The sequence below is a fragment of the Gossypium hirsutum genome, chromosome D08, assembly GCF_007990345.1.
Source record: "Gossypium hirsutum isolate 1008001.06 chromosome D08, Gossypium_hirsutum_v2.1, whole genome shotgun sequence".
Lineage (NCBI taxonomy): Eukaryota > Viridiplantae > Streptophyta > Magnoliopsida > Malvales > Malvaceae > Gossypium > Gossypium hirsutum.
The window spans coordinates 5,730,456-5,747,052 of NC_053444.1; the positions used below are offsets into that span (position 1 = coordinate 5,730,456).

General features: G+C 32.0%; 1 protein-coding gene across 1 annotated transcript; it reads left to right on the plus strand.

Annotated features, from left to right (window-relative positions):
- The first annotated feature begins 5,348 nt into the window (after positions 1 to 5,348).
- On the plus strand, positions 5,349 to 8,537 carry LOC107960947 (pentatricopeptide repeat-containing protein At1g03100, mitochondrial). Its single transcript, XM_016897199.2, has 2 exons — positions 5,349 to 5,736; positions 6,067 to 8,537. Exon 2 carries the CDS (start codon positions 6,120 to 6,122, stop codon positions 8,454 to 8,456), a length of 2,337 nt encoding a protein of 778 aa, XP_016752688.2. The 5' UTR covers positions 5,349 to 5,736; positions 6,067 to 6,119; the 3' UTR covers positions 8,457 to 8,537.
- Positions 8,538 to 16,597: the final 8,060 nt, after the last annotated feature.

The window sequence follows — 16,597 nt, forward strand, 5'->3', positions numbered from 1 at the left end:
ATCAGCTGTAAATGAAGATAAAGAACACTTGACAAAAATAATTGACAGGTGTCAAAATAATTTAAACAACTATCAAATCCAAACAGGGATTGATTTGTTGGGAAAAGCCAAATATATTCTTCAAGAAAAAGACTTTCAACTCAGAACTGATGGAAGAAGAATACTGGCATATCATACTGGAATTATAGAAGAAAAAGATGAAGAATCTATTCGCCTATTAAAAAAGATAGTCGACATGGACATTGATGATTTCCCATCCTACATTCTAGAGCAAATTAAACATACATGGGAAAATTATCATCAAGATATATCTACTATTTATCATTTTGAGGGATGAATTATGATGGAATAAACCATTAATGATAGATCACATCAAGATAGATTGATGATGCAAGCAAGATGGAAGCAGCCATTAATGCTTGATGAAGACATCCAGATGAAGACAAAAAGTCTTAATCATCATTAAAACAATGATGATGTAAGAGATGACAAAAGCAGCTGTGACACAAGCAGTGACAACAGCGGTCATAAATGCAGGCATGACACATGGAAGCAACCATAGCCATGCAAAAAGACATGAAACGTGGAAGCAACCACATCCACAAAGAAGCCGAGTCCTTATCAGAAACACTGTTCGGGATTCAAAATACAATTGTATAAAATTTTTAGAATTCCTCTATAAATAAGGAGGAAAGCTCAATTGTATAGCATCTTGTAAATTACCAAATACTTTACTTTTTAGTTTTCTCTTTTGTAACATTTTCCTTCTGTTAATAAAGAGTCTATATTCCCTTCCGCTCATACTCTCAATGTAACACCCCTAACTCCAAACCGTCGCCGGAACAGGGTTACGAGGCATTATCAGACATACCAAGCAATTTAAAAATAATTCTTAAATAAATAACCATCCTATTAAAATAATTCATAAATTGTTATAAAATTTACTAATTGATTTCATTCATTTTTAGAAAAATTTCGGCAACATTTCTGCTTATTTTTACATCAAACCCCCTGCAATTTAAAACTATATCATTTTCAAATATAACCAATCAACCAATTCATTTCACATTCACATTTTCTATTCTAAATACTTCTAATCAAACTCAATCAACATAATATCAATTTAAAATTTAACAAGGTAATAAATAAATCAAAATAGATAAACTTCTTTCATAATAATTCATAAACTTTTAATACTAACATTTTTTTAACCATTTATATTAAAACATAACAACCTTTATACACATCCTATGTACATGCCACATTACCCAAAGGAAAATATACATCACCAAAGTTATGCTGAAGTTGGGATTAGTCTGGATGCTGAACCGGGACCTTTGACTTCTATCGACCTGCGCACGGAAACAACCGTACGCTGAGTATTTCATACCCAGTGGTATTACCATAATTCAAATTATAACAATATTTAAACATGTAATGCATAATTCGTATATACAATTTAAATTCAATATCTCAACAATAGCAATTCATCAACCAATATCATATATCCACAATTTGAGTTTGAACAAATCATGAACCTTAGGTTCATTCCTCTATTTCATATCACATTTCAATTCACAATTCAACTTTTTCATTTCATTTCAGTAGCTCGTTTGACCAATTCGTTCGGTTTATCATTTCATCATTTACCCTATTAACAAAACTCGGACTTTGGCGGATACACGGATCCAACCAAACACACCAGAATGGCACCCAGTGCCTCATCGGATAGTTCGAAGCAATAGTTGACACACAGTGTCTCATCGGCAAAGCCGAAGAAAGTTGGTACCCAGTACCTCATCGAATCTATCCGAAGAAATATAGTGACACCCAGTGTCTCATCAACTCGAGGTCGAAGTATCCCTGAACTCTTCCAATCCTATGGCATGCCAACTATATCCGACTTAGCCCGACTAGTTAATAGGGTATTTAAATCACATATATTCTCAATTCAATCACAATTTCTCACATTTTCAATTCAATCATTTTTCCACCTTTCAATCAATAATTATTTCACAAATTCACACATTTTCACAACTCAATACATTTCCATACAATTTAATACCATTCACAATTCGATTCAAATTCATTTCCCGCTTTCAATCAACAAACAATTCAAATATTAATTCATATCAACTATTCAATTTAATTCCCACTAATAATAATAATAATAATATTAATACTAATATTAATACTTACCTCACATTTCATTTACTAGACACATAAATTAAAATTTAGCATTTAATAATAAATAACTTGAATTATAGTAATACAAACCGTAAATCTCCCGCTTTAGTCCTCTATAGCTTTCACTTTTCCTTTTGATGCCGATGCCTCGGGTTCTTTGTTAGCTACGAAAATAATAATAATTTATACTATTAATTTCAGCACTAATTATGATAAATAATTAAATTTCTATTCAATTTCTTCATTATTCTCAATTTAATCCTAACTAAATTCACTCACTTTCCTAATTCAATTCACACTACATTTCTATTCAAATTTCATCCAAACTTAAATTTAACTATTAAAATTTCAGCATATTTTCCTAATTTCGAATTTCTCTAATTTTAGTCCCTAAAATATAAAACTTAAGGTTTAGTTTACAATTCAATCCTTTATTCAATTCCAATTAAAATTTCTATCAAATAAACCCTCAATTCCATCATTTATTCAACATAAACCCTACTCAAAAATCTATTAACTTTCAAATTTTCAACTTAAATCCAAGAGTTTTTCACTCTAGGATTCCAAAAATATCAAATTTATGAGAAAAGGACTTGATTTAACTTACCAATTAAACTTCAAGCTTCAAAAACCCTATTTTCCCTTTTTCTTTCTTTTTCTTCTTTCTCTGTTCTGTTTTCCCCTGTTTCGTCTCTTCTATTCTGTTTCTTTCCTTTCTTTTGCTTTGTTTTTATTTCATTTACTTTATATTATATTAATTAATTATAAGTATTACAAATGTATGTATTTTATTAGTACACTTGTATTAAATCATCACCATACACTTGTCTTCTTTTATTTTATAATATAATTATAACTATTAAATATCTTTTGCTTATTATTTAAGAAATATACAAATAGTTTACAAATGAAATTTTATGTATTTTACACATGTTTATTAACACTACCATACATTTGTCTCAATCTAACTAATTTATCTAATAAAAATCTCATAATATTATTATTTAATTAACAATTATCTTTTACTAAATTTTCAAGTAAATAAATAAATGTAGTACACTTGTATTTTATTTTTACCACACACTTGGCAAAATCATAATTTATTATTATCCAAAAATCTTATACTAATTATTTAATTATTAAATATCTTTTAACTTAATAATAGCTAATAACTAATAATAAATAATAAATATCTTATACTAATTAATAAGCAAATTAAATCTATAAACTACAAATATATACATACTTTAATTACACATGTATTATTTATCATCATACATTTGACATATTTTGATTTATTTAATAATATAATATCATTATAATTTAATTATCATAAATTCGTATAATATAAATTATATTTAAATATCATTAATTATATAATTAAACAAATAAAAGCTTAAATTTTATTCCTTTATGCCGCCTCAACCATTTTAAATGGCTTAATTGCCATTTTAGCCCCTTTTACTTTCTTTTAATCTATGATTAAACTTTCACTCTTTATTCAATTTGATCAATTTCCCTAATTATTCTTAATCAGACTAAATTCACCTATCTAAAACCTATTTAAACACACAACTAGTCTAGTAAATATTTCTAATAATTATTTTCAAACTCAATTTACTAAGACGGAGGCCCGATATTATACTTTTCCGATGCCCGTGAATTTTGGGTCATTACACTCAAATCCCTCATACTCTCTCCCCCCGTGCTTGGTATCAGGTTGACTTGATGTTTCTCCTGGATATTCAGGCTTAACATCATTAGTAGCTATATTTTCAGTTTTGTTACCCAAAATCCTAAATTTTTCATTATCAAATTCAAAGTCTTTATTAGAAAATCTAAGATAATCATCTGTTTGACTATCTGATTCTATTTTTCTTTTTCTATATAGATCTGGTGGTTCAGTATCCATAGGGTCTGGGATATTTATATCTTCGTCTACTTCTTCAGATGAAGTGGTTTCTTCATCAGAATTATAAGTTGAGAATTATAAGTTATTTATTTTGCCTATGAGTAGCCAAAATAAGTTTTTGTTTGTCTTTTCAAATAGCTGTTTAAATTTTAAAATAGAAACCAAAAGAAATGGCCAACAAGTTTGTTGGAAGGTGAATTATGGTGTGCATTGCTCTCGTGGCGGCAAGCATTCAGCCAATCGAGGCAGACTCCAATCGTTTCAATGCATGCTTCAAAGGTTGTAATAAGAAATATAATAACGATGATTATGACAAAGCCTTTTAAGAGGTGAAGTGAACTGCTGATTATGATGCGAAGCAAGTTGCAACTAAGTCCAATATTGTCATTTAGTTAATCCCACAATTTCCATCGACGAAGATTAATGCCTCTAATGCTTCTTAGTTCAATCAAATTTATGTTCTTCATTGCATAATATAAATTTGGTCTTAGTTAATTAGCTGCTCAATTTTATTTTGATATTTTATTCATCTCTAAAAATTTTCCTTCCATTTTTTTTTCTATTCAACATTAAACCTATAGTCGACCGGGCTGAATCTTGAATATGGAATTCAACGATTTAAATTTGGGAGCATATTGTTGCAACCAAAATTACTATTTAATAATTAGAAAACAATTTTCCTTTATTTTTTTTAATCAACACAAAATCTAAATAAATATTTGTTTAAGTCTTGTAAACATTGAATTTATTATGCCATAGTTAATTTTTTTTAGGTCTAATTATAATTTTTTTTACTCTACGGTAAAGAAGAAATTAGTTTATTTACTTTAATTTGTCAGAATTTGATCTTTATACTCTACGAAAATTTAAAATTTACTCAAGTTGTCGTTAACACATGAACTATTAATTTTTGCTAATCTGTTACATATAAATGGTCGAACAGTTAATTTTTGCTATTTCTTTACGTATAAATTGTTGAATTATTGATTAGCGATTTAACAAGATTTAAAAAAAAATAAAGTTTAAAAATGTTATCCAATTGAATTAATTTTACACGAACCCCTAGTAATGAAAGTATTTTTTATTAATTTTATGCTATGAATTTTGTAATGAAAATTTAAAATCAGTGCATAATTATTTACTTTACTAAAAAACCAATAAATCAATTCGTTTTTTCCCTCTTGTTTAAGAAAATTGAAGCGGACTCTTCTTTTTTTGAGCCCAAACTTAAAACCAAACGGGCCCCCAATTCCTTTATTTTCTTTTTCTATGCGGCTTCCTTAAAAGAACATTCGTGCTGTGTCGAGTGTCTTCACTTGTATCATTTTACCGTGCGAATTTCTATGACCCTTGCTTAGTTATGGCTTCCAACTTCACTTTGTTATTGTATGTTTTCAGCTTTACCCTTTAATGAAGAAGGGTGTTTATTCATTTTTCTTTTACGCAAAAAGTATAATCAGTTTGGTTATGTCTTTGATTTATTTGATAAAATGCCTCATCGAGAATCAGACTGCAAGTGAAGAACAGCATGCAGGAAACTCTCCATCATTTACTTCCAGTTTCTAGCTCACCTGCATTGTTTCTCTGTGCCAATTTTGATGACCCTTAATAATGACTGTCAGCTTGACTTTTACCCTGTAAGCTTTTAGCATTTCCTAGCAAAAGTGTCATCAGTTGGTTTATGTCTTTGATTTATTTGATAAAATGTCTCAGAGAGAAGTAGACTGCTGCTCTCTATCTTCTTCTTGCATGAAAGTTAAGCCTCTTATTTTCTATAAATCGATTAAATATGATTAACCCTTTTCTTCGTATAGAAATGCTGATTGAGTCCTTGCCATGTTGCACCTTTTTTTGGATGGTTCTTAAACGTAGAAGTTAGGTTTATATTCATTTGAACTCTCTTTAAGTCAGTTCAAGGTTTTTTTTTCGGTCTATTAGGTTTCTCAGAAAATCTACTAACATTGCAGGTTCTGATCCTTGTTAACATTTTATTTCTGGGAAATTGCTTGCCAAGAGGAAAATGAGACGTTCAACCGCGTCAGTCTCCCCTTCCTTTTTATCTGCCTTACTTTCTTGTAGGCATTTTAGTGTTGCTAGGATTTGCAGATGCCCATCTCCTGTTCATGGGAGTCATAGGTGGGTTTGTGGGATTTCCGACTCGTTGTCAAACAATACACTAAACGCATCTTCAAGTTCTCCTAATAGGTTGATGCTATTTTCAACAATGGCTGGTACAATCTTGGTCCAGGCTCGAGACCCAGCCAAACTAAATATGGAAATACTGAATGCAATTGATGAACGAAGATATATAGATACATGGAAGCTGTATGAACAGCACATGCAGATGGAAGGGTTTCCTCGAAAATCTGTTGTGAACAGACTTCTGACAGGTTTTGCGGAAAGCCTTGATGTTAAATGGCTTGAGAAGGCTTATGCGATGGTTGAACAAGCCTTTGAGGAGAGTAAACAGAATTTGTTGGAGAAGGAGCCTCTGATATATCTTTCTCTTGGTCTTGCCAAATGCGGTTTGCCGGTTCCTGCATCGACCATTCTGAGAAAATTGGTAGAAACTGAACAATTTCCTCCTGTAACTGCCTGGTCAGCCATCTTGGCCCACATGTCACAAACAGCTCCCGGTGCTTACCTAGCTGCTGAATTGATTCTTGAGATAGGTTATTTGTTCCAGGATGGGAGGGTGGACCCCCGTAAGAAGAGTAATGCACCATTGATTGCTATGAAGCCTAATACTACCGCTTTCAACATTGCTTTGGCCGGGTGCCTTTTATTCTGCACAACAAGAAAAGCAGAGCAGCTCCTTGACATAATGCCTCGAATTTGTGTAAAAGCTGATGCAAACTTACTGATTGTAATGGCACACATATATGAAAGAAATGGGCGAAGGGAAGAGCTGAAGAAACTTCAGAGGCACATAGATGAAGCTTGTAACTTAACTGATATTCAGTTCCGACAGTTTTATAATTGCTTGCTTACATGCCATTTAAAATTTGGTGATCTTGATTCTGCCTCTAATATGGTCTTGGAAATGCTACGGAAAGCAAAGGATGCGCGAAATTCTCTTGCTGTTGCTACGCTTGTGCTTGAAACTGCTAGAAATGATAACAGAGCCTTTACTGCACGTATTTCTGGGCCAAAGTTGAGCCAAAATGAACCAGAGGGATCACATAAGGACAGATTAATAGAGCACCAGATTATATCTTATGATGAGTTCTCTAGAGACAGAAATTTTGTTAAAATTGGAAATGAGGCTAAGGAAGTACTTCTTAGTTTGCTAGCTAAGTTGCAGACACAAGTTGAATTGATTACTACTGAACATGGCATTCTACAACCAACAGAAAAAATTTACGTGAAATTGGTTAAGGCTTTCCTTGAAGCAGGGAAGCTCAAGGATTTGGCTCGGTTTCTTATCAAGGCTGAGAAAGAAGATTCCCCAGTTTCCAATGATGATTCGGCATTGGTTCATGTTATCAAGTCATGCATTTCACTTGGGTGGTTAGATCAAGCGCATGACCTCTTGGATGAGATGCGTTTTGCTGGAGTTAGAACTGGTTCTTCTGTATATGCCTCCCTGTTAAAAGCATATTGTAAAGCAAACCGCCTACAAGAAGTGACTTCACTTTTACGAGATGCTCAGAAGGCTGGGATCCAACTAGATTCTAGTTGTTATGACACATTGATACAATCCCAAGTGCTTCGACAGGATACTCAAGGAGCTCTTGATCTATTCAAGGAGATGAAGGAGGCTAAGATACCCAGAGGTGGTAACCCTGAATTCGAGCAGTTGGTCGAGGGATGTGCAGGCAATGCTGAAGCAGGGTTAATGGCGAAGCTCTTGCGAGAAATCAGGGAAGGCCAGAAACTGGATAGTGGAGTACATGACTGGAATAATGTAATACATTTTTTCTGTAAGAAAAGGTTAATGGCAGATGCTGAGAAAGCTTTGGCAAAAATGAGGAGCCTGGGGCATACTCCAAATGCTCAAACCTTCCATTCTATGGTCACTGGATACGCTGCTATTGGAGGAAAATACATCGAGGTAACCGAGCTCTGGGGTGAAATGAAATCACTTGCTTCTTCTGCTCCAATGAAGTTTGATCAGGAACTTCTGGATTCCTTGTTATATACCTTCGTGAGGGGCGGATTTTTCGTTCGAGCTAACGAAGTTGTTGATATGATGGAAAAAGGAAACATGTTCATTGATAAATACAAGTATCGAACCCTCTACTTGAAGTACCATAAAACACTTTATAAGGGCAAGACTCCTAAATTCCAGACAGAATCCCAGCTAAAGAAGAGGGAAGCTGCTTTGAGTTTCAAGAAGTGGATTGGTTTATGTTAGAAGGAGATTCATTTGGGTGCTACATGTAATTTAGAGCTACAACTGCATTGATGACAATTCGTATATCCATACCAATTTTCATGTTAAGGTATTTTACATTTGTGTCACGAGTTCAATAATATTATAGTATTTTTTTTAAAAGTTACAACCATTAGAATAAAATCATTTGAAGACTCAAACTTGGACATTAAAATTCTCTGCAATTCTATCAGTGAGCCAAAACTTCATTGATAATTTCTTTTTTTAAATTAATAAATATTATCGTAAGAGTATTTAGTTCTTTTGTTTTAATTTAACTAAATAAAATATTATTTCCAATTCTAGCTACATTCATATTTATTTCTTAAAGTACATTTTTTGGATATGTATAAATTTTATTTGTCGAAAAGACATAGTTGACACTAGTGAGCACTGAAAATCCTAATTCTTTGTACTCTATAGTCACAAAAAGGGAGTCGATGCGATGAAATAGGAATTCGATTCATGGATGATTTTTAATAAAGAAGTTGACACTTATGGCTGTTGAATTTAGGCATACTTAAGTTGATTTAGATCCTTTCGGTATAATAATTTATCTGGCCTTTTAATTTTATAAGAAAAAGTTATTTTAGTCATTCATTTAATTTTTGTCTCTTTTTAACTCTTAAACTTGCATTATTTGTCAAATTATTCCAAAATGAATAAAAAAAGTTTACAACATGACATCCACATGGCAGTCTAAGTTAGAGGGTTAAATCGAGATAATTTATAAATGTTAAGAGTTAATTATGACCAAATTAATACATAATGAAAAAGGACAAAAAAAAAAGAAAAAAAAGAAAAAGAAACCAACCCAATAAATTTAGCGACAAATTTAAAATTTTTTATAATTGAAACTATAAAATTTTATTGACTATGAGTAACCGCAGTTTACCCAATTAAGTATCATTTCATTTTTCTAGAAGAAAGTAACCTACATAACGGTTGGCTTCATCTAAGTTCATAATCCAATAAAATATACAACATATGAATAAATTTCTACTAATTTATAGCTAATAATTAAATGCTAAATATCATCGGATTTGTTGCTTTGCTGCATAACTGATTAGTAGTATCTTTTTATAAGTCAAAAAGTTTTGTATTTTCCCTCTAATTGAACTGAAAAAAAGGCTCCAAGTTACTTAAAATATGCAAGTCAAATCATTCTTTATTAGTTTGTAATTTGTGAGTCCGTAAATCTGCTGAACTGAACAGCTACTTTTTGATACCAATGGAGGAAGAAAATCGAAAAGCCACGGCAGATAAGAAAAAGAAGGTGAAAAAAGGGATGTATAGGCTCCATTTTCATGCACGCCGATGGTGTAGATATGTGGTTGATGGGTGCAGGCTTCATTGGTGGTGTTGCAGATGGCAGTGTAGCACCATTGATAATATATTTGATTGGCCGAATGTTTTACAATATTGGTTTGGTGGGGCTAGTTCAGCTTCAGCTGCTGGTATGCTCACCCACAACGTTCACCAGGTACCTTGTCATTTTCAAATTATGTTGTGTATATAATCTGGCTAAGATCCTTTTGGTTAATTTGCTTCTATGGCTAACAGGTTGATTTATATGTGGTTTTGACTGCCTGTGGGAGGTGGGTTGGTTCTCTCCTAGGTGATTTTAAAGTTCATATATCCAAGTCCCAACGCTTATTTCTTTACTTGGGTGATTCTAAGTAAAGAGATTAAAATCCATGTATTATTTCTTTCCATTTTTAAATTTTCAGACGGATTTTGTTGGACAAGAACAGGTGAAGACAAGCCACAAGAATGAGGACAAGGTATTTGAAAGCTGTTCTAAGACAAGAAGTAGGCTACTTTGATTTGAATATGACAAACACAGCTGAAGTAATCGCAGGCATTGCCAATGACTGTTTCACTATTCAAGAAGTTATAAGTGAGAAGGTTGTAAATGCTTCTAACATATATCTATATATTTGTGTATAGAAGGTTGCTTTGATTGACTTTTTTGTTATGTCAGGTCCCGACTTTAATAACAAGAGGTGTCACATTTATTGGAACTTGCATAGCAGCTTTTTTGATACTATGGAGACTAGCTATTGTGTTTTTCCCTTTTCTTTCTGCTGCTGCTTCCTACTTTAATATATGGAAAAGTTTCACTATTTCTTGCAAGGAAGGTTATGGTGGACTTGAATATGGCCAACACAGTAGTAGAGCAGGCAATGTCTTGTATAAGAACAGTTTACAACTTTGTCGGCGAAAACAAAACCGTCCGAAGCTTTACGAGGATGTGTAAAGTTCGGGTCGAGGCAAGGTCTAGCTAAAGGCTTGACCGTTGGTAGCAATGGCATTATTTATGCAATTTGGGCTTTCATTACTTATGTTGGAGTTTTTAGAAAAACTTTTAGTGAAAAAAAAAAAAACAACAAAAGCAAGAGGGAAGTAGAAATAATTTCAATGGAAAGTGTGTATTTTATTGAACTAAAATTAGCTAGATTATTTTGTTATAGTAACGGAAGGAAATCTTCAACACTCCTCCTTGCTTTAGTTGCAGCAAATTTCAAGTTTCTCTCTAAGAAACTCAAACTTACTTCTTGCTAGCTCTTTCTAAAAGCTGCTAGAGCTTCCACCATGGCAATAGCTTCTTCTACACCTTCCTTATATCTTCCAGCCACGCTCCTTTTAAAGATTCTAACGCATTTCTAAACTTCTTCAACGGACATGTTTCCCTAGTGATGCTGCCTCTCTGAGTCTAGCCTTTTCAGACAACTTAGCAGTAGTAGCTAACCCCTTATCGAATTTATTAGCAAGGTCACGAACAGAGAGGTGACTCTGTTGCTACAACAACAATGCAGTCTTACGTGCAACAATCTCTTTCATGGAAACAAAAAAGGATCTCCTTTGACATTAGCAATATGATTATTTGCACCAATTTTGTAATTGGGAAAACGTCTCGAAGGAAATATTACATCAGCTGATACAGCTGAAAGTGCTTTCTTTTGCACAGTATCACTAAAATTTCGACTTACCCTCGTCATTGTTCTGAATCTACTTCAATTGAAAGTTAAAGTATTGTGAGATCCAACAACATCAATGTGTATCAATTGCAACTTTTCAGTAGCTCTCCAAGTTGATTGCTTGAGTGGAAGTCTCGATTGCTTTCCTTGTTGGCAAACACTACAATTTGGAATTTTAGATTCAAAACAAGATAGACTTTGAATCAGTTCCTTTCTTTGCAAATTCACAACAACTGCATGATTGAAATGTGCAAGCCTCTAGTGCCAAACTTTAGCATGGACATTTGTTGCAGAGAATGTGACTTGCTCCTCCTCCAATGGATCAAGTGCAAAGCTCTTCCCTTTCATTTTTACTTTGAATACATCGTTATCATTTACATCTTGGATTAAACACTAATATGCTTCAAAGATAACTTTAAAACCCTTTTGAATTAGCTGGCCAACACTCAACAAATTTTGACTGATGTTAAGTACAAATAACACATCTTTGATAAATTTTGTACCTAAAATGCTTTCAATTGCAACTGTGCCTTTTCCCATAACGGCAATGTACTCTCCATTGTCAATCTTTGCTTGGACAACTACTAAAATATCCAATACTTAGAAAATATCACAATTTACATGATTGGTACAACCACTGTCAATGAGTCACTTCTCACTTGTATGACAGATTGCAAAGCAAGTGGCCACAAAGAGTTTCTCCTTCTCTTATTCGTCAACAACTTGAGCAACATTCTTTTGCTGCAAATTCAGTTGTGCGACATCATTTTGCTGAGTATTGCTTTTGCAAATTCTTTGATGGTGCCTCATCTTCTGACACTTTTCATATTGTTGGTTTGGCAAGTAACATATTTTAGCCTTATTCTTAATGCGTTTTTGGATGATTATTCGATTTAAAATGGTGAATTTTATGCTCCCAATCCTTTAAATTCATGTTTATATACTTAGGAGAGCATTTGGGAGGAAAATGAGTGACAAATGAGCGAAAATCATAGCAAGTTTCAAGAGCCACATGAGCTAGACACACGGCCGTGTAAGCCACACTGCCTGTCATACGACCATGTGCCAAGTAGTGTCGAAATCGTGAATCGCACTCTAAACATGCGGGAAAACGTGTTTTTTAAGTTTTTTTTTGGACATTTTAAAACCTATATATGACACAAATAAGAAGAGGGGAGTGAGCTATCATAGAATATTCAAGAAAATAACTCGAAAAATACCATTGAAGCCGATTCTGAAACAAATTTTCATAAAGTTTGAAGACTCCCTTTTAATTTCTTTGAATATTATTATAAATTTCTTTATTTCTTGTGGTTATACTATGTCTGAGATGTTTTTATTTGCAAGCATGAATTAATTTTCTAAATACCTAGAGGAGATGAACCATGTTTGATGTGCTTAAATTAGAGGAGTAATAAACCCTGTTTAAGAGTAGATCTAGCATAATTGAGTGGATTTGCATGCAATCTTAGAAATATGACAACATAAATTTATCGGATTAGAGTCAAATCTAATAGGGGAATCTATAGATCGAATTAATGTGATAATAGGAGTTTTAATTAGAAAGAAAATTCAATTAATCAACCTAGAGTTAGTTGATATTATTATTGAAGAGAGATATTAACATAATTTAGAGATTTCTATGAATCAAGATATTAAGTGAAGAAATTGTGTAATTTAGATTGATAATGATAGATGAGATCTAGGTGAATCCTTTCCTGAGTATTGTTTCGCTTCTTGGTTGTTATTCATTTACTTTTTCTGATTTGTTCTTTAACGTGTTTGTAGTTAATTAATTTAGTTAATTTTAGCTTTTAATCATTCACTCGAATTTACCGGTTAAATAATAGATAGTTGGTAATTACTAGTACTTATAGTCTTCGTGGGAACGATATATATGCTCACCGTAACTATACTATTAATTGATAGATGCACTAATCAAATTTTTAGTTGGTTTACGATTGCATCATTTGGCTTTCTCTAACATTTGAAAGGTGGATGACCCTTTCTTCTACAATGTTTACATGGAGGTAAATCAGATTTTGTTCCTATATTTGTAATGAAAGAATCAAAACCTAAATTTTCCTTCTTGTTGTTTTCATGTTTCTTTCCCTTTCCTCCTCGACCGTACTAAGCTTCCGCAGCTAATGCACCTCAACAAACACTTCAGATCTCATGAATCTTCTCTACTCTTGTGCCTGCAAAGCATTCATCAACTCTGCCAAACTAATCTTACTTTCAGGAACAACGGCAAGAATTTTTTGAACTAATTTGGAATCAGAAAATTCAGATCCAAGTAATCTTACTTTGTTTACAATTCCAAGCAATTTGTCAAAGTACTCCTTCACCATCTTAGAGTCCTTTATCTTCTGGAGTTCAAACTCTCTAGTAAGGTTTAACATTTTCATGTCTTTAATTCTTTTATCTCTTTCATACTCCCCCTTCAAAAAAATTCCAAACTTCAAAGGGTAACTTCATTGTCATGGTTCTGAGAAAGATTTCGAATGAGACTGCAGCAAATAACGTAGCTCTTGCCTTTGATTTTCTTGATTTCCTCTCCTCATGATTTTTGATTTGCGCCAGAGTTGGATTAGAAGGTAATGAAGGAACTTTGTAGTCCTCCTCCACAACTTCCCAATATCAGTTGTCTCTAGATAAACCTCTATCATTGTTGTCTAGACCTGGTAACTTTCATCATTAAAAATGAGTGGTGCAAGTGCAGTGAAAGGGATTTCTGAATCCATAAAAGAAGGAAGGCAAAATATTTGCCCTTAGTTACAAGTCCCTCGAGAAGATAGCTATTGAAACCATTTTGTTGGAGTTTTTGAGAATTTTTTTTTTGCAAAAAAGATAACAACAAAGGAAAGAGGAAAGTAGAATTAATTTTTATTGAAAGTTTTATTGAATTGAAAACTAGTGTTTATATAGGAAAAAAATTCAACAACCATTTACTAAAAATAGGCTACTAAAAGATTTTCAATCTCTAAAAAAATCTCAAAATCAGCATCAAATCAAAACTTAATAAAATTAGCTAGATTATTTTGTTATAGTAACTAAAGCAAATCTTCAACAACTTACTATGGTTGAAGAATGGCCATGTACCATCAAGCTCAAGGTGGAACACGGGCGTGTGGTAGGCAGTGTCGATTTTACGAGATTTCACATTGAACAGCGAAAAATTACGATTTTTAGGTTTTTCAAAAATTTTAAGACATATATATGACAAAAATAAGGGGATAGGAGTAAGTCGTCATAGAATATTTAAGAAAACAATTCGAAAAACACCATTGAAGCAGACTTTGAAGCAAATTTTCATTAAGATTGGACATTCCCATTTGATTTATGAGGAAGTTATAATGAGTTTCTTTATTTTTTTCAGTTGATTTATGAGGAAGTTATAATGAGTTTCTTTATTTTTTTCAGTTATACAGTATATTGGATGTTTTTATTTTCAAGTATGAACTAATTTTCTAAATACTTAAGAGAAATGAAAACTATAATGGATTCCGTCATTTGATTTTTATTTTATGTAATAAATACTTAGTTTCATGTTCTCAGTTATGTGTGCTAAATCCTTGGTTTGATATTTTTAGATTATTAATCTATATTTGATGTGCTTAAATCGGAGATTAAATAGACCCTACTTAAGAGTAAATCTTGTATGATTGAGTGGAGTTACACGCAACCTTAGGAATAAGACGTTATAAATATATTCGATTAGATTCAAATTTAATAGAGAAATTCATAATACAAGTTAATGCGATAATAAAAGTTTTAGTTAGAAAGAAATTCAATCAACCAACCTAGAGTCACTCTTATGCTTGAAAGAGATATTAATATAATTTAGAGATTTCTACGGATCAGGATCTAAGTAAAAAATGACGTAATTTAGACTAGCAGTGCATCTAGGCGAATTCTTTCTTAAATATTGTTTCGCTTCTTGGTTGTTAATCAATTTTCATGTGTTATTCTTTGTCGTGTTTGTTAGTTAATTAAATTAGTTAATTTTTGTTTTAATCAATCATTCGAATAATTTGGTTAATAGAAAAATGGTAATTACTAATATTTGTAATCCTCGTGGGAACGATATTTTTGTTTACCATAGCTATACTATTAGTTGATAAGTACACTTATCTTAATCAAAATTTTAATTAATTTCATAACACATCAGAAATTAATCGTGATGGCAGGACAAAATGGATCCAGTAAATCAACAATCATCAGTTTAATTGAGAGAAGTTATGATCCTCTTTAAGGGAGTTGTGAAGATCAATGGTCGAGATATAAGGTCATAGGTCATTAAGGAAACTCAAATCATTGTTAGCCAAGAACCAACACAATCCGCAGAACATTTTATTTGAAGCATCCAATAAAACCGATGTAACCTGAAATTATCGAAACGTCCAAAGCAGCAAACGCACATTACTTCATTGTAGGCCTAGCAGACGGTTACGATACCTGGTGTGGAGACAATGGTGTGCCGAACAGGCTATGCTGCTTAAATAATATATTGAAATATCACGTATTTAACATATGATTCTCGAAAAACATTTAAATTTTATTAAAAATTAGACATAAAAACAACAGGCTTATAAAAGAAATAAAAGAATAATACGAAAAATTTATATAATATAATTATCATCTCTGATCACAATAGTAAATATATTTAATAGTAGTCAATATTTTCTATATCAATACCGATTAAATTAAGACTCGATTAATAATTATTGTGCAAGATTTTTGTTATTTATTTGTATCATTGAAATAAGGTTACCACTGGCACAAAAAAGAAAAATCACCAAATAATTAGCCATTACTTGTTCATAGTTCATTATTATATATAAAAAATAAAATATACGAATTAATTGAAGATGAATGTAATTAAATTATTTTAATATAAAAAATTATTATCAGAAAAGTAATTCTATCATTTTATATAAATTCAACCATCGCTTACAATAACATTTAAAATTATCGGTTCAACAAAAAAAATTGTCCAATTTTATATAAAAGTTCAATAAATATTTTTTAGTAAAAATAAATAGATTTGTTATATATCATAAATCTAATTTTGTTTAGTAACGCGAATCGTGAGCAATAAAAGGGTAGAATTGGCGGTTAACATGCATAGGCAAAACAGAA

Excerpts from the sequence above, each read along its gene's own strand:
- LOC107960947 (XM_016897199.2), top strand. The coding sequence starts at position 6,120 with ATGAGACGTTCAACCGCGTCAGTCTCCCCTTCCTTTTTATCTGCCTTA.